Here is a 23,457-nt window from a genome sequence, read left to right as displayed (position 1 = left end):
ACAGATTTTAACATTTCCTACAATTCCCCTGACCTTTGAACTAAAGCTTTAATTTTACAAACTCATCGGTATAACTCTTGTCAACAACAGTGTAACATTGCGTGCTATTGCATGTCTATTCACAGCCACTGAACTCACTGGCCACACACAAACACGTGCAAACTGAATGACCTACTGATTTCTATTCACATCTTCATTTACACATGGAGCCTTTTATTGTGGGGGCCCGTTTCTATACATTCATTAAGAAACCACACGCAATCCTCACAGCAACTGTCAGTAACTGCACTGTGATGTCTGTCCAACTAATTATGGCTAAATTAATATGTGAACATCTCTAACAATCTTTACTCATAACTTTATTCACTATTACGACGCAGAACGGTTCAAACATCTTCCTCTTCCACGCTCTGCCCAGATCTCAGTTTCATGATCACCTGGAAAAAAATACATTCACATTATTTTATGGTTTAATTCTAAATAGAAAATGTACATATTTGAATAGCTGACTGTGAAAGTGGCATGCACCTCTTTCAGCTGGGCAATCTCTTTACTTTCCACATTTCCACAGATAAAGCTGAGATCACATCACCCAGTGCACTCAAAGACTTGTTAATGGAGTTTGCCTCCTGCACAGAGGAGAACATGGAAGAATTTAAAGAAGTCATGACAAATCTTTCAACCACTCACTGACCCATGAAACAAGATAGGAGCAGACCTTCAGCTGGTGGTCCTTGGCACCTGTTTTGGCTGCTCGCTCACTGCCTGCCAGGTCTACAAGGCTCAGCTTCCCACTGCTTACACTCCCATTTGTCAGATTCCTGCTCTCCAACATGATGCCAACAATAAGATGAGAGCGGGAACTCTCCACGTTCATCTCTTAAAAAATGACAAAAATACAACAGGACAAAGAAAGATGGATTTTTATATATTTCTGGTATTTTAAGAAGTGCGACTTCAGAAGATGCTGATTAATAATCAGTCCTCAGATTCTCTCTCTCTCTCTCTCTCCCTCTCTCTCTCTCTCTCTCTCTCTCTCTATATATATATATATATATATATATATATATATATATATATATATATATACATATATATAAAAGGTTTAGCATCAGCATATTGTTGCTCTGCTGCTTTCCAGATCTGTAATGATGTACCTAAATGCCACCCCACTGCTATAACTGTAACTAACACGATTAATCCAAACCAATTAGCAGGACCCTATTTGAGGCTTTTGCACGGCATCAAGAACTCACTGGTGGCAGAGATGTGTCGGTTTGCGCAGGCCTGCTGGAACAGAGCGTAGAGCTCCTGGGCACTGGAAGCCTCTTTTGTCTCTGCTCCTTGGGCGAACACAACTCCCTTTCTGTTCCTCTTGATCTCCACCCGCCTGGCCTGGCCATGGGATTGAGTGTGTACGTGGGCCTCACCAGCCTGGCTCGCAAAGAGGTCCTGCAGCCTGTCATTGTAGAGCTCCAGCATATAGGCTGAAACCTAAAAGGAAGCACAGTAACCAGGAAGAGAGGAACAAAGGGAAGCAACGTCTTTTCTCTCCCAAACATGGTTTGTTTATATGCTGGTGAAATAATGTCTGCTACCTTAAAACTGACTAAATGACCAGAAAAGGAGTCCTTTTTAGAAGCAGAAAGAAATTTATTGCAGTTTGATGAGGGAAACCCAGATCTTGAGTTGTCTGGTGAAGAAGATCATAGGGAATAAGCCCTTGAAGAAGAAAGATGGAGGAGCATCAGGGATGGTACTCAGACCTGAACTTGCTGTCATTAAGTGGTTGGACAACAAGACAGTTGTCATGGCATCCTCTGCCTATGGCAATCAACCTCAGGACAGACGCACCAGATGGTCTAAGAAAAGCAAAAGGTTTGTCCATGTGCCAAGGCCACTGGCAATTGCTGAGTAGGCTATACTACCAATATAGGTGACGTGGACCTTGTTGCAGAATGTTGAGTTTCTACAGGATGGTCTCTCGCACTCAGAAATTGACAGTATGTGCAGTTCTCTACTTTTTGATCTGGCAATCACCAACTCGTGGCTTCAGTATAGCAATGACTTGCAGTTTTGGGGGAAGAAACCACTACAGTTCCTTGAGTACTAGCTCAGAAGGGTGCCTCCAAAACACAAAAACGAAAAAAACAATCTTATCTACCTAGATAGATATGTTAAGTACAGAAAACCAAGCTATGGAAATGTATTAAGTAAAGTAGAATGCAAGCATTTTAACCCTATTTTAATTTTTTAATAGATTATTTTAATAATAAATATTAACTAAGGATACATATTAAATAATAAATATTGTTTTCGTCACGAGATCTGTGTCACAGTGCCGTATTTTTATATTCCGTAGATTTTTGTGTACAAGTGGACAAATTTTCTTTGATACATTAACAGATTTTAACATTTCCTACAATTCCCCTGACCTTTGAACTAAAGCTTTAATTTTACAAACTCATCGGTATAACTCTTGTCAACAACAGTGTAACATTGCGTGCTATTGCATGTCTATTCACAGCCACTGAACTCACTGGCCACACACAAACACGTGCAAACTGAATGACCTACTGATTTCTATTCACATCTTCATTTACACATGGAGCCTTTTATTGTGGGGGCCCGTTTCTATACATTCATTAAGAAACCACACGCAATCCTCACAGCAACTGTCAGTAACTGCACTGTGATGTCTGTCCAACTAATTATGGCTAAATTAATATGTGAACATCTCTAACAATCTTTACTCATAACTTTATTCACTATTACGACGCAGAACGGTTCAAACATCTTCCTCTTCCACGCTCTGCCCAGATCTCAGTTTCATGATCACCTGGAAAAAAATACATTCACATTATTTTATGGTTTAATTCTAAATAGAAATGTACATATTTGAATAGCTGACTGTGAAAGTGGCATGCACCTCTTTCAGCTGGGCAATCTCTTTGCTTTCCACATTTCTCTGAGCGTTGTTGGTTATGGCCTTCACTCTTGTTGCATAACTGCAAAGTTCAGAGAGTTCAAGTGTTATTCTGTTGAGTTTTTTAGTGCTAAAATACAATAAAACACTGTTTTTTCTCTCTCTGTTACATAAGAGATGTGAGCGTCTCGTCAAGATTGTATTCTGTAGGAGAGGTGTTGACGATCATCAGAGTTTTAGCATTTCCACCCAAAGAGTCTTGCATCACCTGAGAGAGATGAAACACATTTTGGTTGAACTGCTTGTCTACGTTGGAGTTCAGAATTGAAAAACTAGAATACTGCCTTTTTAATTTATTACCTGTGTTAGCTTGCTATTCCTGTATGGCACATGGGGCAGTTCAGCAGATAAAGCTGAGATCACATCACCCAGTGCACTCAAAGACTTGTTAATGGAGTTTGCCTCCTGCACAGAGGAGAACATGGAAGAATTTAAAGAAGTCATGACAAATCTTTCAACCACTCACTGACCCATGAAACAAGATAGGAGCAGACCTTCAGCTGGTGGTCCTTGGCACCTGTTTTGGCTGCTCGCTCACTGCCTGCCAGGTCTACAAGGCTCAGCTTCCCACTGCTTACACTCCCATTTGTCAGATTCCTGCTCTCCAACATGATGCCAACAATAAGATGAGAGCGGGAACTCTCCACGTTCATCTCTTAAAAAATGACAAAAATACAACAGGACAAAGAAAGATGGATTTTTATATATTTCTGGTATTTTAAGAAGTGCGACTTCAGAAGATGCTGATTAATAATCAGTCCTCAGATTCTCTCTCTCTCCCTCTCTCTCTCTCTCTCTCTATATATATATATATATATATATATATATATATATATATATATATATATATATATACATATATATAAAAGGTTTAGCATCAGCATATTGTTGCTCTGCTGCTTTCCAGATCTGTAATGATGTACCTAAATGCCACCCCACTGCTATAACTGTAACTAACACGATTAATCCAAACCAATTAGCAGGACCCTATTTGAGGCTTTTGCACGGCATCAAGAACTCACTGGTGGCAGAGATGTGTCGGTTTGCGCAGGCCTGCTGGAACAGAGCGTAGAGCTCCTGGGCACTGGAAGCCTCTTTTGTCTCTGCTCCTTGGGCGAACACAACTCCCTTTCTGTTCCTCTTGATCTCCACCCGCCTGGCCTGGCCATGGGATTGAGTGTGTACGTGGGCCTCACCAGCCTGGCTCGCAAAGAGGTCCTGCAGCCTGTCATTGTAGAGCTCCAGCATATAGGCTGAAACCTAAAAGGAAGCACAGTAACCAGGAAGAGAGGAACAAAGGGAAGCAACGTCTTTTCTCTCCCAAACATGGTTTGTTTATATGCTGGTGAAATAATGTCTGCTACCTTAAAACTGAATTTAGAGCTGTTCTCGCGCATGATATCAAACATGGCATTGAAAGCTCTCGGGATGATCCCGGGATTCTTCTGTTCCTTGTCCCCAACCATAGTGAAGGTCTTCCCTGAGCCCGTCTGGCCATATGCAAAGACACAAACGTTGTAACCGTCGATAGCTAACTGGATCAGCCTGTGGGAAAAACATTTTCTTCAGCTGAAAGCATCAAAATATATGGAAGGCTTGATGTCAAGTTACCTCAGGAGCTACCTCACTGTTTCTACTTTTCCATCAACTCTTGAAATCTGTTTTTGAACATAATTTGCTCCCTTTCAATGCTACTAAATAGCCATAACATTACACAGCAGCAGAATCCCAAACTGAGCGAAACAGTCTACAGAGGTGGCACAGCAGCATGAGCAAATGCAGCATCAGCTGTCGTCTGTGTACTGGCAATGAAGGAATTTTATTTTGTCTAACGCATAAGAGCTCCCACTCATCACAAATCCCAATTTAACCCAAGCTTGAATGCCTCCATGCAGCACATGTTAGGTAACTGTAGCTTTGGTTAGCCTGAGCTGGTACCTTAAAATAGTAGAAGCTACTTTTTAGATTCACAGAGGTTGCTATGATACAAATCTGGGACTCCCTGTGTCTGTTATGTCACATTGAATAAACGGGGCCGGGCCCCTCACCTGCTGGTGTCATGAAACAAGTCTTCCTGAGAGGCTTCAGCACTGAACACCTTGTCAAACTGAAACTCCCTTGGTCCACGAGGGGTTTCTACGGTGACAGAGTATTCATCTATTTTTTCCACAACGATGGCGCCACCCTGCGCAGCTTCGGCTCGGCTCGCAGGGCGAATCCGACAAAACACTCTAATTTTACCTGAAGAAACATGTTTTTCTTTTTAGTTTAGGTCGAAACTAAAATGCGCTACATGCAGTACAGACACACATGCATACCTTTCATATCTTCAACCATATTGTAATATTTTTTCCTCAGGGTCCTTTCTGAAGTGTAGTTCTCAATTATTTTCTTTTTCTCTTCTTTTTCTTGCTTCAGCTTGAAAAAAAAACCATGATGATAAGGGAAGAGTTATCATAGTGAGGAATGCTTTACATAAAATCAAGTATTTACAGCACTTTGTGCTAAAATATTCTATAATCAATGTTTAGAATAACAATGGGGCTGCTTTGGTACCCTGTTGGACTGTTGATTTATAATATAAGTGATACCTAATGAGTAGCATGTATCTGTAAAAGCTCACTGTGGACAGATTAATGCCTCTGTCTGTGGTTTCTGTAGTGTTTGGGTGGACAGATCTGACCTGATGTGGTAAAAAACTAACCTGATCCTGCAGCAATAGAAGCTGCTGACCGGCACTCTTAACTCCACCCGTGGTTTGGCTTGCCTCCTGACCCAGGATATCCTCCAGTTCTGAAACTGCACAGTCTGAGTGGAGATGGAAAATAAAAGAGTGATATGTAAAAGACTAATTACTTACTACTAGTTACTAATATATTATGACAATGAGATGTACATTTTTGTTATATAAAAGAAGTGAAGAATGTATGTGATGTGACTATATGAATTCATTTACTATTACTGGCTGGAGCCAACATATTCAGGAAATATAAGATGTATTTACCATTCATCACAGGGCTCTCTCCATTTTTAATGCAGCCTAAAGCGATTTGACAGACCTCAATTTCCTTCACTGTTTCTTGCAATAGAGACAGATTTGAGTTGTATTTCTCTGACCTGTAAAATATAAGAAAACCTTTAAAGTAAAGTGTGTAACTTAACTTAAACCTCCTGACTACCCGCAATGCAAATTTGTCCTCTGTAGAGCACCTTTCTAAACCTGAATATCACCCATGCACTGCATACTAAAGAATTGCCTCCTTTTGGTATCTACAGAGGACATTTAGGGTTTTCCAATGATACCAAATGTGAAGGGGTGGAGCTTTGGGAACTTTAGTTTTTTCATTAAGGAACATGGCGGCCATCGCTGCAAGCACATTTTATGGGAAGAAGAAAAGTAAGTGCATAAAACTTCTTATTGAGCAATTTTTAGCTATAAATGTTGTTAACATATTTTAAATAAGTCTCTTAATAACACATTAAAACATAGTATGCTTAATTCTAACTTCATTTTAGTATAGTATTGAAGTGTTTAACAAATGGCCTCCGTAGTGGACATTTGTAGTCATTTCCTCCATTTTGTTCTGTTTTTTTAAATGACCAGAAAAGGAGTCCTTTTTAGAAGCAGAAAGAAATTTATTGCAGTTTGATGAGGGAAACCCAGATCTTGAGTTGTCTGGTGAAGAAGATCATAGGGAATAAGCCCTTGAAGAAGAAAGATGGAGGAGCATCAGGGATGGTACTCAGACCTGAACTTGCTGTCATTAAGTGGTTGGACAACAAGACAGTTGTCATGGCATCCTCTGCCTATGGCAATCAACCTCAGGACAGACGCACCAGATGGTCTAAGAAAAGCAAAAGGTTTGTCCATGTGCCAAGGCCACTGGCAATTGCTGAGTAGGCTATACTACCAATATAGGTGACGTGGACCTTGTTGCAGAATGTTGAGTTTCTACAGGATGGTCTCTCGCACTCAGAAATTGACAGTATGTGCAGTTCTCTACTTTTTGATCTGGCAATCACCAACTCGTGGCTTCAGTATAGCAATGACTTGCAGTTTTGGGGGAAGAAACCACTACAGTTCCTTGAGTTCAAACTTCTCCTTGGTGAAGAGTTGGAGCAAATATTTGCCATCAAAGTTCATTTTTACATGTTTGGCCTTCCAATGTCCTCTGCAGTGGACATGTGATATCTAAAAATATTTTAACTTTTTTTTTCCCAAAAAATTATTTCAGTCTTCTAATTGCCTTACAAACATTGGGGGATTTAAAAAAAATTGATTGGACAACACTTTTTTTCCTGGTAGTCAGGAGGTTAACCTGATATTTTGAAATTAAGCAGTTATTACAACCATTAAGAAATCATTTTTTCCCTTTTCTTTCTTTTTTTTTTTTTTTTGTTTGTTTGTTTGTTTGTTTTCAATTTCTAACCCCTCTTTGTCAGTGGCATCCTCTCTGTCATTGCTTTCTTCTTGAACATTCTTGAGTCGGTCCAGTTTGTTTCTGGCTGAGGCCAGAGCAACCCGATTGTCCTCAATCATCTGGTCTAACAGGGCTCTGGTTTCAGGCACTGCACTGCAGATTTCATGAGCCTAAAGAAAGAGAAATTGATGCAACAGCCTAAATAAATCGGGGAGGAAAAGAGATGATTTTTCTTTGATTTTGTTGCTGGCAGTTGATTTTCCACATAGTTTAATATTAACTAATGTGTGAGCAGCACCTTGTGTATGACGAGGGAAAGCAGAACGCCGCAGGGTGGCTGAGGCACCGGAGGAATGGGGCTTCTCTCTGCCTCCAGCAGTTCGGTGATCTCCCTCTCCCTCTGGTACAGGCTCTCCTTTAGTTCCTCTAGACGAGCTTTAGCGCCCTCCAGTGGTTTATCAGAATCACTGCAGTCCTTCATTAAAAAAGTGGGTTAGTCCACCAAACATAAATCAAAACAAAACAGAAAAAGCAACACTCTAAACTTTTCTTCTTATTGTACTTTTCATGCTTTATCCTTTATTTGAGAAACAAGCTGTCACAACAACAAATTCAAACCCACCCTTGTTTGTTGCTGTGCTGACAGTCCTTCAATCTCCAGGTTTTCACCTTCCCCTGTGGTTTCCTGCTGCTCCTGTGTGGAGACCACCAACATTTCTTGGACTTTTCCTATTTCTTGTCGGGCCATCTGTAGCTCCTGCAATGCTGCTTAAGGCAAAATGGTATGAATAATTTGTTAGGCACAAACATTTGGTGTTTCACAGACTTTAACATCATGGCAGATAAACTCACTGGAGGCCTGCTGACTGTGCAGGGCATCCAGTCTGTTGGAGAACAGTTCCAGCATTTTGCTCTAATTGAAAGAAAAGAAGAAAATCTATGTGATTATATTGTTAAAATAGACTCAATGTTCTTCTCAAATATAGCCACAAGAGTGTGCTCTCATTCAGAAGATCAATGATTGATGTAAGAGGCCATGAAGTCTGCCAGACTGCTATGCAACCTTTTCTCTGTGCCACTGCAGGGCCTCTTCCATGCTCCTCTTCCTCTCAGCTCTCTGCTCCTTCAGCAACAGCTCGTTTTGAGCTTTCAGGGTCTGCAGGAAACAGGAACACGAATGCATGTAAATATGCATCCGGCCACTCAATATTTCAGATGTGGATTACAAGGAATATGAACTGGAAAATTAAAAGTAGAAATGTACCACAACAAATTTGCAGTAAAATGAGCAAGATTAAAACAATAGCGGTGTTCATGTACGGCAAATAGGAGAAGGACTGCGACCTCAACTTTAGCCTCCCAGTTGGCTTTCTTCTTCTCCACCTTCTCCTGGTAGATGTCCAGGATTTTTCGCAGAGTGTTTAACTTGTTCTGATAGTGAGATCTGATCTTCTGCACGGTACAATCCTGATGAGAGAGGACCGTTGTCAGTACTGTTTTGTTTTAGTAGACTCCCTCACACAGACACTCACACACATCATCACCTGGTTCTCCTGCTTTGTCATCTGGAAGTTCTCTTCCAGCTCCTGGACCATTTCCAGATGCCTTTTACTCATGCTTTCCATGTCCTTGGCTATCTGTTTTTACAGCGCACAGTCACTAACAGATATCAGATAGACACAAAAATGCATCCTGGTATCATGATCCTGATCAAATGCCTTCGAGGGCAACAGTGGCACAATCAAGGCAGCCATGTGAGTGTGAATGAGAGCAAAACAACAGTGTCTGACAGTGTCTTCATTGTGTGTTTGCATGCCCGCAACCAGCCAAAGCACTAAGTAAAAGGTCTGAAGAAATATTTATCATCCACTGAGAAAGAAGAATAAGCTACTTTGTCTTTTTTGACCATGCTAACATGCATCACAGGCTGATTGAGATTAGGATGTTAATTTTTGGTTTTTCTTCGTCTTTTTGCTATTTCACTTTGGAGTTGCCCAAGCAGGTCATCTGTTTCCATCTGCAAGTTCAAACAAACTAATTATATCCTTTCTTACTTTGTCCCTGAATCATCCAACCTGAGCTGTCTCTGTAACACATTAATCCGTGATACCTCCACTAGTGTAAAACTGGTTCTACTTTAAATAAAACTCCACTGGTCTGCACGACTGTCCTGTGATGATCCTCATTGTTTTACCTGAGCAATGCAGAGTTCAGCAGACTCATAGGGGATGTAGATCTTGCCACCTGGTGACTGCCCAACTTGATCTGCATCACTCCTGCCTGGCAGCTGAGATTCTGATGAGCCTGCAGAAAGAGCACGCTGCAAATGACTGTTTATTACAGAGAATGGGGCTTAGTTAAAGTGATAATTAGTAGCAAACCTATCTCTCTAGTGCCATGCACAAGGAGCATGATTTTAAATCTGTACACAGGTAAAGTTCTCAATGTATACTTGGAAATCATGTTAAAATGATGACTAAGCTTGTAAAAGCAAACGCACAAACTAGATAGACTGCATTGATCTACCTGTCTGCCAGTTCATGTTGGGCAATCAGCATGTGGCACATAAAACTTCACTGAAACAGTTTCTAAAAAGGGATCAACAATGCAGCCATGAATAATCTGCTTGTATTCCTATGTTAACTTGTGCTCTCTTTGTCCATTTATGTATATTCTATAGATAGCCAATTTAAGGTCTGCCTAGAGAATGAATTACAAATCAAATTAGGACATGAATGCAGGGGTGTGTCGCAAGATTCACAATTCATACTCCTCCCTGTATTAAAACTAACAATAATAAAAAGTAACTTTTCCACACTCCACCACACCCACTGTCACACTCGTCTCACAGCAGAGAAAGAAACTAAATTGCAAATTTAAAGTACTATTAAATTAACATATATGTTTTTGCTCTGAATCTGTGGTTCCCAACCATTTTGTCCTTTGATTCCTTAAAATGAAAGTGTTTTTTGTATTTTTCGCATGTATTTCTGTTTTTTTGTACTTAGCTGTTTTTTTTTATTATTATTCCTGTCTCAGCATATCAGATATGATTTAGCTTTTGAGGTTTTCTGGCCTTAGTTTGGGATTTATAAAACCTAGCTACTCCTCATCCAAATGCAACAGTGAGATGCTGCTTTAACACTGATGCTTTAGAAATTTAATAATGTTGTGCACTATAAAACACGGTCACCTTCACCAGCACTTTTATTATTGCTACTTTACGTATTTTTTTTAAATTTTTTCGTGATTTGTCACAGACTGTTTTACATTGTTGCATTTTTTACTTTTACTTCAACGCAATTACTGTGTAAGCAGAAACTGAACACCCATACTGCAGGGGAAACACACACACACACTATAACCCCCATTTCCTCTCATACAATATCCTTTGTAGGATATTGTAGGTAGTGCACTTTTCTTTTCTTTTTCTTTTTTTTTACAGCACCTTGGTTGACCTCTTGTCCATTGTGTTTCCTTCGGCTGGCAGTGATCCAGCGCCTGAACGCGGCCCACCTCTTCATCCAAAGAGTTTGGGGATGAGCAACAGCTTGAACAGTTAAACACATGTTTTTGGAGAGTTGCAATCAAAACTGAATAGATATGAAAAAGCAGAAGGCACAGGTTCTGTAAGCACATATTGTCTATTGGAAGCTTTTTTTGTAATCCCTGTGTAAACATAAACAGTTTCCCTATTTTTTTAAGTCGCTTAAGTGAAGAAAATTGTAAATTTTCACCCAACTATCTAATTATATTTATATAATTTATATATTTATATATACAATTTTCTTTGGATACACCTTCTCATTTAATGGTTTTACTTTATTTTCATGACTCTTTACGTTACATTTCTCACTGAAGGTACAAAACTATGAATGAACCCATATGGAAATATGTAGTAAATAAAAGCATGTGAAATAACCCAAAACTAAGTTTTATATTCACTCTATGGTCCATTTCATCCCAAACCATCTCCACTGGGTTTAGGTCAGGGGACTGTGGAGGCCAAGCCATCTGGTGCAGCACTCCATCTCTCTCCTTCTTGGTCAAATAGGCCTTACACTGCCTGGAGGTGTGTTTGGGGTCTTTGTCCTGCTGAAAAATAATTGATGATCCAACTAAATGCAAACTTCCGCAGGATGCAGTGGTAGCCATGCTGGTTCAGTGTGCCTTCAATTTTGAATAAATCCCCAACAGTGTCACCAGCAAATCACCACCACACTATCACACCTCCTCCTCCATGCTTCATGGTGGGAACCAGAGACTGTCCATTCACCTTTTCTGCCTCGCACAAAGACATGGCAGGACACTTTTCCTTAGTAGTGGTTTCTTAGCAGCTATTTGACCATAAAGGCCTCATTCACACAGTCTCGTCTGAACAGTTGATGTAGAGATGTTTTGCAATTTCTGAGACTGGTAACTCGGATGAATTTATCTTCAGCAGAAGAGGTGACCCTTGGTCTTCCTTTTTAGGGGCGGTCCTTGCGTGAGCAATTTTCCAGACTGACCGACCTTCAGTTCTTAAAGTAATGATGGACTGTCGTTTTTCTATACTTAGCTGATTGGTTCTTGTTATTATATGAATTCTAAGAGTTGTCAAATAGGGCTGTCAGGTGTGTACCAACCTGACTTCTGCACTACACAACTGATCTCCCAGCCGAAATTAAGAGGGCAAGAAATTCCACAAATGAACCCTGACAAGGCACACCTGTGAAGTGAAAACCATTTCAGGTGACTACATCATGAAGCTCACAAGGGTTTGCAGAGCTGTCAGCAAAGCAAAGAGTGGTGACTTTCACAAATATGAAATATTAATCTGATTAATATTTAGAGTTATTAATCAGATTTCTTTCCGACGTAGTTTCATAGATCTTGCTTCATATATTTGACGTCTATAGTTAGTTAGTATATACACTTTACAAAGTAGTAAAAAATAAAGAAAAACATTCAATGACAAGGTGTGTCCAGATTTTTGACTGGTATTGTATGTATATATAGAATTAAATAGTAATGATACTTTACAGGTGGAAGCTTGTGAAATACTTTCATTGTTTGCTTGTCTACTTTTTTTTTTTTACCCAGCTTGCTTGTAGACCCACATAGCAAGCAGGTCTGGCCCAGATCTGGTATCAAGCTGGCACTGCTGGCTGACTTCTGGCATGATAAGACATATGTCACCCAGATATGGGCCAGGCCTGCCATAGATGGCACTGTCGATGTGATGGCATGCCATATCTGGCTCGATTGTGATTTGGTTTATGTGGCCGGGCTCATAGAAAACAGGTCTTCCCTGGATCCAGCATCAAACTGGCACTTCTGACTGACCGGTGTCGTGGCAGAGTGTATGTCAACCAGATGTGGGCCAGGTCTGGCAATGATGGCACTATTTATGTTCCTATTTTCCTATTTTAGTTAGAAGACCCAAATGCCATGTTGCAATACTATACTGCTATGGTAGCCAATGTTTCAAATGCAGATTTGACAGGTTTGTGAGTGTACGCTTTATCCAAAACCTAGTGACGGTTTACTCGTCATTGCCTGTAGGTGGCTGTAGCTCAGGAGGTAGAGCAGGTCACCTACTAATTGGAAGGTTAGAGGTTCGATCCCTAGTTCTTCCAGTCTGCATGTCGTGAATGTGTATGAATGTAGTTAGGAAGCACTCGTTTTAGAGAAAGTGTGTAAATGTGGCATGTTGTATAAAACACACTGAGTAATCTGGGAGCATATAAAAGCATCAGGCACTGTCTGAACAGAGTTTCATCATGTTACTTTCGCACTATTATATTCCGGCACATGTTGTTATTACATGGCTTGCAGCTCGTGGCTGCACACAACTTACACATGGCCCACATACCGCAAAGAATGACGGCCGTTTGGTGGCCCAGATCAGGTTTGCCAGAGGTAATCCACACATGGGCCAGCACAGGACCACCAGTGTGTCTGCAACTGGCCTTGTGCTGGCCCATGTACTGTCAACATATATATATAAAAGGTAGCATAGAAAGGTTTAAAATATTATGTCACATTTGAACTCTGACCTCTCGTTCAAGCTCAATGCATTGATCTCAAGGTCAAAGTGATAATACAGTAATGCCATAAAGAGCATTTAAAAATGTTTCTTACTGTCATTGTTTGCATTGACAGCGTATATGCATTTATGGAATAATATATGGGGATTCTTAATATAACATTACTTTGGACCTTGGGCCTTTTCTTCAAGGTCAAATAAGGTTAAACCTCAATAAAATGTATTTTATTTTTTTCTTGAATGCTTAAAATTCTACTGCATCGGTTTGTATTGGGAGCATTCAGATTATGATACTGATATATGGGGATTCTTACTGTCACATTTCAGCTGGTATCCAAATATCATGTGACATTTGACCTCTGACCTCACTTTTGCATTTCACATCTGACTTTTTTTCAAGTTGGGCCCAACATGTTAACTATCTTTACACAATGTATTGTCAAGAGAATGAGCTGCCTAGATAGAAAAAAAATGAAGGCCTCTTGTTCTCCAGCCACCTCCTCCAGCTTATCCCAGGGAACACCAAGGCATTCCCAGGCCAGCCGAGTGGAGGAGTAGTGACTCTACTCTAAGGGAGCGTCCACCCATACAATACTATTGTCCTACAAGTAAATACTGCTCAGAGTGAGCTAACCTGGTTGAGGTTTGTACTCTCATGGCGCCTCTTTTTTATAACGCATTTATGATCATGTTATTGCACTTACATGGAAGGACTCTTGGGAAAAAGAAAACACATAAATCACTTGGAAACATTTCCATTTTATTTCTAAGATTCCAAACATGTCTTACATTTTTATGTTGAGTGATTCATGGTATTCAGTTTAATGTCTATTTACATTTCTGAAGGCTGCAATCAAAAAGTAGATTATAACACAATTAATATGTTCTAGTTAACTAAAAACTTAGTTCTGGCTTACTTTCTCTCTCAGTTCGAAGCTTTGCCACTCACAGCCTAATCAAAAATATTCCACAAGTTGGCCCTGTTTGACAGCTTCATCATTCTCCGTGTCATGCCGAACCCATCCCACCCTCTCCCCTCTTTTGTTCCTCGTACAGGAATGTGGGTGTGTTGTAACTTTCCTCACAGAAACACCTTTCAGCAGAGAAACAGAAATTATGTCAGGAATTGGAGAGGAAGTTACTGGAATACAAACACAGTTATCCAGTTGAATGAGTCTAAAAGCAGGCTATAGAAGAGCCCAGCGGTAAAAGGCAGAAAACAGGGCAAAACTGAAAGTCAGCTGGTCTGACCTGCTGTGGTTTTCTCATACTGGTCAAGCTGTGTGTTGTGAATAATCGGGCATGGCCTTTCATCTTGAAGCTCTGGTACACTGCCTGGTAGCTCTTCCAGCATCTGCGCTGCCACAGGGACTTTAGCAACCCTCGAAGACACTACACGGTCCTCGGGGCAAGCAGACCTGAAAGTCGTCTCCCAGGCAACTGAGAGAAACATATTACATATGAACTTTAAATACAGACAGTAAAATGAAAAGATGAGGTATGATCCTTCCCTCCACTGCCAGACTTTTGATGGCTGTAGACAGAGAAAAGGTGAAAGAACAAAAAAGGAGGTGCAGCATGAGGACACACAGCTTTAAGGTACTGATAACATCTTCATGGGATATAAAGACCTTTAAACCCATGAGGATTCAATTGCACATAAAAAATAATTGTGAAAAACACACCTGGTGTGATTTCTATTCAGATGTAGTGGCTACCAGTTATTAATGCAACTGCCATGTAAGTCTGTGTACTTGTCAGTGAGTATGTGTGCTTGCATGTGCTTCGATCTGGTTCCACAGGTTCTCATATCTAGATTTTCAACCAGGTTCTTTTAGGAACAATGTGTTCTGTTTTTTTCAATGCACTGGCTGCTTCAATGCTTTACAAAGGAGGCAGCCAAGCAGCTGAAATATTTAACCCATGTCCAACTTCATCTGTCTGCCCCCAATACCCTCTGTCAGCTCTATTCTTATGTGATATTAGATACAACAACAACAACAACAACAACAAAAAACCCAAGGATGCTGTTTTCACCATGCATACAAATAAAAGCCATTAGTAATGGGACTTTGTTTTTAAACTCACATTGCTTGCCTGCAGGAGCTACAGATCGATGTCTTCCTACTTTCTTTCCCAGGAAGGTCAGTGAATAGGATCCACCCTCAGCTCCGGGAGAGTTCACGTACATTGTGTATATAAATATGTGGTGCAGGTCACTGCTACACTGAAAAAAAAGGCCATGTTGGATTTACTTCATTCAATAGTGGACATTGGTTGCACACAACTGTTTTGCTTTGGCAGAAACAACTGAGTTAAAACAACACAACTTATTCATATTCAATAAACCTGTGCATTTTGTGTTGATAAAGCATAATTGAAACATGTTCAGATGAAGTAAGTTGAGCTCTTGGAATATTTTAATCCTTCACAATTTTGTCATTTTATTTCAACACTATTCAATAACTTTTACCCCAATACTACTTGGTCACTTAAATACTACATGTTGTAGCTATGATTTCAAGGCTTGATGCAGAATTTTCTGTACGTTTTTGTCCTTGACAGGTTACACCACAATAAATAGCAACAGCATACATGTGGTGTGTGTGTAGTTGTCTGCCTCTTATGACTCCAGTGATTTTCCTGCAGTTTGAAATCTTGTGCGATCTTGTGAATTTCATGAGTCCAGCAACTAACCACTCTTAAGAGCAAACACTTTGGCGACAGTGAGAAGGAAAAACTCCCTTTTAACAGGAAGAAACCTCCAGCAGAACCAGGCTCAGGGAGGGGCGGGGCCATCTGCTGCGACCGGTTGGGGTGAGAGAAGGAAAACAGGATGAAAGACATGCTGTGGAAGAGAGACAGAGGTTAATAACAGGTATGATTCAATGCAGAGAGGTCTATTAACACATAGTGAGTGAGAAAGGTGACTGGAAAGGAAAAACTCAATGCATCATGGGAAACCCGGCAGCCTACATCTATTGCAGCATAACTAAGGGAGGATTCAGGGTCACCTGGTCCAGCCCTAACTATATGCTTTAGCAAAAAGGAAAGTTTTAAGTCTAATCTTGAAAGTAGAGATAGTGTCTGTCTCCCGAATCCAAACTGGAGGCTGGTTCCACAGAAGAGGGGCCTGAAAACTGAAGGCTCTCCCTCCCATTCTACTTTTAAATACTCTAGGAACAACAAGTAGCCCTGCAGAGCGAGAGAGAAGTGCTCTAATAGGGTGATATGGTACTACAAGGTCATTAAGATAAGATGGGGCCTGATTATTTAAGACAGGGGTGTCAAACTCAAATACACAGTGGGCCAAAATTCAAAACTGGAACAAAGTCGCGGGCTAACGTTAATATTTATTGAAATATATTTATTCCTCCAGATATAAGAATGAATCTTTTCTTATGGACTCAAACACGTTTTGCTGAAAAACTGAATATGGAACAAGCAAAGCTTAATACTAAACAATATATATATATTAGCTGTATAATACCAGTAGGCCAGCTCTAATAGTAATTTGGTATGGCTTCGCGGGCCAAATGTAATTAGGCTGCGGGCCAAATTTGGCCTGCGGGCCAGAGTTTGACACCTATGATTTAAGACCTTGTATGTGAGGAGCAGGATTTTGAATTCAATTCTGGATTTAACAGGAAGCCAATGAAGGGAAGCCAAAACAGGAGAAATCTGCTCTCTCTTTCTAGTCCCTGTCAGGACTCTTGCTGCAGCATTTTGGATTAGCTGAAGGCTTTTCAGTGAGTTTTTTGGACATCCTGATAATAATGAATTACATTAGTCCAGCCTGGAAGTAATAAAAGCATGAACTAGTTTTTCAGCGTCACTCTGTGACAGGATATTTCTAACTTTAGAGATGTTGCGCAAATGGAAGAACGCAGTCTTACATAATTGTCTAATATGTGCGTTGAAGGACATATCCTGGTCAAAAATGACTCCAGATGATCTGTTAGCTGTGTGACAACTACTCTTTCAAGGATTTTTGATATGAAAGGAAGGTTGGAGATTGGCCTATAATTAGCTAAGACTGCTGGGTCTAGAGATGGCTTTTTGAAGGTTTAACTACAGCCACCTCGAAGGCCTGTGGTACATAGCCGATTATTAGAGATAGGTTGATCATATTTAGGGTCGAAGAATTAATTAATGGCAGGACTTCTTTGAGCAGTTTTGTAGGAATGGGGTCTAAAAGACACATTGATGGTTTGGAGGAAGTAATTATTGAAGTTAACTCAGAAAGATCAATTGGAGAAAAAGAGTCTAACTTAACATCAATGGTACTAAGAGTAACTGTAGATGATATTACATCTGTGGGATGATTATTGGCATTATTTTCTCTAATGATAAGAATTTTATTTGTGAAGAAGTTCATGAAGTCATTACTAGTTAACGTTAAAGGGATGGTTGGCTCAAAACATGACATTTTTGTGTTCAAATTACAAGGTAGCCTTTTTTAATTTAACAACCACCTAATTTATATTTTTCGGTATACCGAAAAAGGTAGAGGCAGCTGCTCGACTTGACTGAGATGGATGCCTTCCTCACACCACGATCCAAAGCACACGAGACTGAAATCCCATGCAGTGTCGCGAGATTAAACATTGATATATTATTGACTTACTTCACTCGAACATGATATGAACAATTTAATCTACCCTCTCTGCATATCATGTAGTTTCTACACTATATAGTTACACTTAACTTTAAAACATGAGGCAATTGTGTTAAATACACGCAAGATGCTTACATAAATCCAAGAGATGGACAATCCCTTTTTTTCAGTGTATTCTTTAGGTTGATCTCTGTTAAGTTGACACATGAGAGTGGACCCGTCTGAAACACACAAAAAAGAAAAATCATGTTGAATTTTGAAAGCTAAAAAAAATGAACTTATAGACTGAAAATCCTCAAATATTTTGATCTATATCTTGAACTTTCAATCGCGCCCTCAAACTATGTGCAGATGTCTAAATGCCCGCTCAGCAGCTTCACTCAAGGAGTGTAATCCTTCAGTCAGCCACTCCAAGCTACTATAAGCTGCAAGCTTCAGAACAGGAAAAACTGAAAATCCCAAACTTTCATTGTGGACCTATTTTTATTTTCAGATTCTCTCATTTCACTGTGCCGTATCAGGACAAATCTTCAGCTTCCTTTACTAAACTTGTGCAAATTTACTATAACAGCATCCACTAAACAGTAAAAATATGCAAATGAATGTATATTTAAATACAAAAAAGTAAAAAAGAGAGAGAAAAAAGCAGAACTACCTGGTTGTCAGAGCAGCTCAGATCCCTTCGATGTGATTCAGGCCAGGGTGCTGCTGTGCTGATCAGGAGAACGAGATGATCCTGATCTCTTATGGGAACCAAACTCTAAACAGTCTTTAAATATTAAACCTGCAGAGATGGAGTTTCACCGGGTACCAGCTTAAACTCTGCACAGCCAGAGGGTAAAAAGATGCCATAAACAGTCCTCAGGTTTCCCGTGTGTGAGATAGAGATTGTAACTGGATGCTTCCTCATACTAACAGACACATATATAGGTTACACACACACTCTTCACTTGGGCTCTGTTTTTTTCTCTTTCTTTCCTTGGAAACCTACACTTTCCCAAATAAAGTTAATAAAACTGAAAACACACCACCTACAGAAAATAAGAAGAGAATGAAGACAAAATCAGAAATTCTTGCTAATAGAATTTATTTTGTAATAAAATCATATCAGTTGCAGCTGCTAATGTTGTCCTTTTGTCCTTGGCTGAGGGTCTCTGTTACAGTTTCCTTTTTTTTCTTTCTTAGACTGAGAAACTCATTTGGAACATTTGGCCCACAGCTTGAGCATCTGTTTAACACACCTTCCTTAGAGGTAAATCCACCCGTGATACCACTTTAATGAAAATGCAGCTTTGCCTGCTGTTTCCCTTTATTTCTCCACATTCGCAACCCTAACCCTGGATATCAAACTCACCCTTTTTCTCCAGTCTGGAAACTCCAACCAATTAATCACACAAGTCTTTCATCACTGGAAAATATCAGGACATATCGTATATGTAACAGAGGTTTTATTGCATGTCGCCACTAGCCTCTGGGAATTCGATTGTTCCGTCTGATTACAAAGTCTGACGGGGTTAAAATATTGTAATCACTGACAGCATTAACACTCTGTTGAGACATGCAGACTTCAAGGAGTATGACAACCTGACCCTGCTGTCATGACAACACAACACACCTCAGACATCACTCCAAGGCTTAGACTTTGGAGAAATTTTGAGGTCTTGGTTAGCTTGGTTATTCATACAGACAATGTAATGCTGGACTCCCACATAAATACATGACAGTAGTGCTGTCATACTGTTTAACGTCACTTGTTGCAAAGACAAGAGAAAACAGCAGGAACGTCAAAGACAGATATTTGATCTACCAACCAGTAAGACCAGTAGAGGTCCTAACATGTTTGACGCCCTGGACGAACACTCCCTTTGGCGAAACACACACACACACACACAAACATATATATGAAGAGAGAGAGAGAGTATGCATACACTTAACAAACAGCCATCATAATTCATCATACAATGAGAATAGGACAAATCAACAACTGACAATGGTAAATGGCCTATATTTATATAGCGCTTTACTAGTCCCTAAGGACCCCAAAGCGCTTTACATATCCAGTCATCCACCCATTCACACACACACACATTCACACACTGGTGATGGCAGCTACATTGTAGCCACAGCCACCCTGGGGCGCACTGACAGAGGCGAGGCTGCCGGACACTGGCGCCACCGGGCCCTCTGACCACCACCAGTAGGCAACGGGTGAAGTGTCTTGCCCAAGGACACAACGACCGAGACTGCCCAAGCCGGGGCTCGAACCGGCAACCTTCCGATTACAAGGCGAACTCCCAACTCTTGAGCCACGATCACCCCGACAATGACTAATTAATATTGTGCTGAACACAGTCCAAAAGATTCAGTAAGCTACATCAGTGTCTGCGGTTTACTATCATAGCCAAGTGGCTAACAAACGTAAACAGAAGTTTTCACTATCCCTACTAATTAGTGTTATCTTGGTGTATCTCTGTTGTGGTCAGTGCTATCCTCTATGCTGTTGCATGCTGGGGCAGCAGGTTGAGGGTCACAGATGGCAACAGACTAAATAAACTGATCCACAAGCCCAGTAATGTTGTAGGGATGGAGCTGGACTCCGTTAGGGTGGTGTCTGAGAGGCAGATGTTGTCCAAGATAAAATCAAATCAAATCAAATCAAATCACTTTTATTGTCACATCACATGTGCAGGCACACTGGCACAGCACATGCGAGTGAAATTCTTGTGTGCGAGCCCCACAAGCAACAGAGATGTGCAAACACAACAACACAAACGAGCAAAATACAAGAATGGCCAACCTGAAACTAATAAATATATGTACAATATATAATAGTGTATGCATTTCTGGATGTGTATACTAAATATTTTCCTACGTGTGTGTGTGTGTGTGGTGTGTGTGTGTATGCACATTTTTACAAATTAAATAGTTAAAAAAAAAAAAAAAAAAAAAAAAAAAAAATTAAAAAAAACAAATAAATAATAATAATAATAATAATAAAATATATAAAATATACAGAGTTGAATATGTGCAAAACAAGTGGCATTTATATACAGTGTGGAGTGCATAATGTTAAAGTTCCAGTAGTGAAGCTGAGGTGTCTATGACGTGTTCAGCAGTCTGATGGCCTGATGGAAGAAGCTGTCTCTCAGTCTGCTGGTACGGGACCGGATGCTGCAGAACCTCCTTCCTGATGGAAGTAGTCTGAACAGTTTATGGCTGGGGTGACTGGAGTCCTTGATGATCCTCCCCGCTTTCCTCAGGCACCGCTTCCTGTAGATGTCTTGGAGGGAGGGAAGCTCACCTCCAATTATCCGTTCAGAGCACCGCACTACTCGCTGGAGAGCTTTGCAGTTGTAGGCGGTGCTGTTGCCATACCAGGTGGTGATGCATCCAGTGAGGATGCTCTCAATGGCACAGTGATAGAAGGTCCTGAGGATGCGGGGGCTCATGCCGAATCTTTTCAGTCTCCTGAGAAAGAAGAGGCGCTGCTGCGCCTTCTTCACTGTTTTGTTTGTGTGTACTGACCACGTAAGATCCTCAGCCAGATGTACTCCAAGGAACCGGAAGCTGCTCACTCTCTCCACAGCAGCGCCGTTGATGGTGATGGGGGTGTGTACTTCTCTGCACCTCCGGAAGTCCACTATCAACTCCTTTGTCTTTGCGACGTTGAGGGTGAGATGGTTGTCTTGACACCAGTGGGTCAGGGCGCTGACCTCCTCCCTGTAAGCTGTCTCATCACTGTTGGTGATAAGACCCACCACTGTAGTGTCGTCCGCAAACTTCACAATGATGTTGGAGCTGTTAGTGGCTGTGCAGTCGTAGGTGTAGAGTGAGTACAGGAGAGGGCTCAGTACACACCCCTGTGGAGCACCAGTGTTCAGTGTGATGGGGGATGAGGTGATGCTGCCCAGTCTGACCACCTGGCGTCTGTCAGACAGGAAGCTAAGGATCCAGCTGCAGAGGGAGCTGCTCAGTCCTAGATCCTGCAGTTTCCTGTCCAGCTTCGAGGGAACGATGGTATTGAATGCTGAGCTGTAATCTACAAACAGCATCCTCACATACGTGTCTCTCTTCTCCAGGTGTGACAGGGCAGTGTGTAGTGTCAGGGCTATGGCATCATCAGTGGACCTGTTGTGGCGGTATGCAAACTGTAGAGGGTCCAGTGAGTCGGGTAGTGCAGAGCAGATGAAGTCCCTGACCAGCTTCTCGAAGCATTTGCTTACGATGGGGGTCAGGGCTACAGGTCGCCAGTCGTTCAATGAGGAGATGGTGGAGGATTTGGGTACAGGGACGATGGTGGCCATTTTGAAGCAGGCTGGGACTACAGACAGAGAGAGGGAAAGGTTGAAGATGTGCGTGAACACTCCAGCCAGCTGAGCCGCGCATGACCTGAGGACGCGGCCGGGAATCCCGTCCGGACCAGTAGCTTTGCGTGCGTTCACCTTCCTGAAGCACTTCCGCACATCCTCCTCAGACACAGATAAGGACCATCTTGGATAATACCTCCCACCCACTCCATGCCATGCTGGCTACTAACAGGAGCACGTTCAGTGAGAGACTGAGATTACCAAAAAGCACCACTGAATGACACAGGAAATCATTCCTGCCCGTGGCCATCTCCCTGTACAACCTCTCCATCTAATACAATGTCAACACTGCAATAGTTACACCCTTTATCCATACGCTCTTTTCTACTCTATAATGTTCTTGTCAATTTTCTTGATATTTATTTATAATCACCTTTGTTAATCCTTGATATTTATAATTGAGTGATCTGTATATATTGGTACTATTTCTTAAATGTGTAAAATCTGTAACATAATGTATTGTTTGGAGTTTAGCCTGTTACTGTTACTATTTTTACACTTTCTTCTTGGAGCAACTGTAACCCACATAATTTCCTTAGGGATTAACCCTGGAACACTATCGCTATAAATAGTAACACGATCACTAATGCCGGGTGATTTTTACCCGATATAATATAACCAATGAAAAGTAATCAAATATATCAAAATATGACAACACATGACAAATTAGAGTGGTCGTCTTTTACTTTCAACTGTGCCATGTCTAACAAAATGAAAAATAAAACTCCTAAAACAAAATAATGACTCTGGAAAGCTGGTCTTTGGTCCACCCATTCCTGGGACATTTGAGACTTCCCTGGTGAAGGCACAGGCTCCTCGACACGAAAACAGCTGCAGGAGAGAGAAATGATGTAAATGTATTTTCTCGGGTGTAAATCACCCAGCGATAGTGTTCTAGGGTTAATAAAGAATTATGATTATGATTGTTTCAGGATACATGACCTGCCATTATCCAATGACACATCTGCTTATCTGTATCTTTTGCTCATTTCTCCTCCTCTTCTTTTCTCTTTTTTCTAAACTGAGCACCTGATGGC

The 23,457-nt window shown here is 40.9% G+C and overlaps 2 protein-coding genes across 2 annotated transcripts; both read right to left on the bottom strand.

Moving 5' to 3' along the window:
- Positions 1 to 57: 57 nt before the first annotated feature.
- On the bottom strand, positions 58 to 11,707 carry kifl (kinesin family-like; the record flags this gene model as incomplete). The annotated part of the gene is made up of 21 exons (XM_080893713.1): positions 58 to 437; positions 529 to 629; positions 719 to 879; positions 1,257 to 2,839; positions 2,930 to 3,008; positions 3,097 to 3,194; positions 3,287 to 3,391; positions 3,481 to 3,641; positions 4,009 to 4,246; positions 4,351 to 4,531; positions 5,035 to 5,190; positions 7,417 to 7,577; positions 7,706 to 7,882; positions 8,030 to 8,175; positions 8,260 to 8,320; positions 8,471 to 8,563; positions 8,752 to 8,874; positions 8,952 to 9,044; positions 9,602 to 9,711; positions 10,856 to 10,957; positions 11,638 to 11,707. 18 exons carry the CDS (start codon positions 11,705 to 11,707, stop codon positions 2,789 to 2,791), a joined length of 2,205 nt encoding a protein of 734 aa, XP_080749839.1. The 3' UTR covers positions 58 to 437; positions 529 to 629; positions 719 to 879; positions 1,257 to 2,788.
- Positions 11,708 to 14,220: 2,513 nt separating this feature from the next.
- On the bottom strand, positions 14,221 to 18,809 carry LOC308404410 (uncharacterized protein). The gene is made up of 6 exons (XM_080894441.1): positions 18,709 to 18,809; positions 18,189 to 18,274; positions 16,133 to 16,283; positions 15,524 to 15,662; positions 14,687 to 14,875; positions 14,221 to 14,528 (listed from the first exon to the last, which is right to left on the bottom strand). The coding sequence occupies exons 3-6, from the start codon at positions 16,280 to 16,282 to the stop codon at positions 14,392 to 14,394; spliced, it is 615 nt and encodes a 204-aa protein (XP_080750567.1). The 5' UTR covers position 16,283; positions 18,189 to 18,274; positions 18,709 to 18,809; the 3' UTR covers positions 14,221 to 14,391.
- Between the last annotated feature and the right edge of the window lie 4,648 nt (positions 18,810 to 23,457).

Source organism: Rhamphochromis sp. 'chilingali' (genome assembly GCF_963969265.1).
Source record: "Rhamphochromis sp. 'chilingali' genome assembly, chromosome: 10".
Taxonomy (NCBI): Eukaryota; Metazoa; Chordata; class Actinopteri; order Cichliformes; family Cichlidae; genus Rhamphochromis; species Rhamphochromis sp. 'chilingali'.
This window is presented reverse-complemented; position numbering and strand designations above follow the sequence as displayed.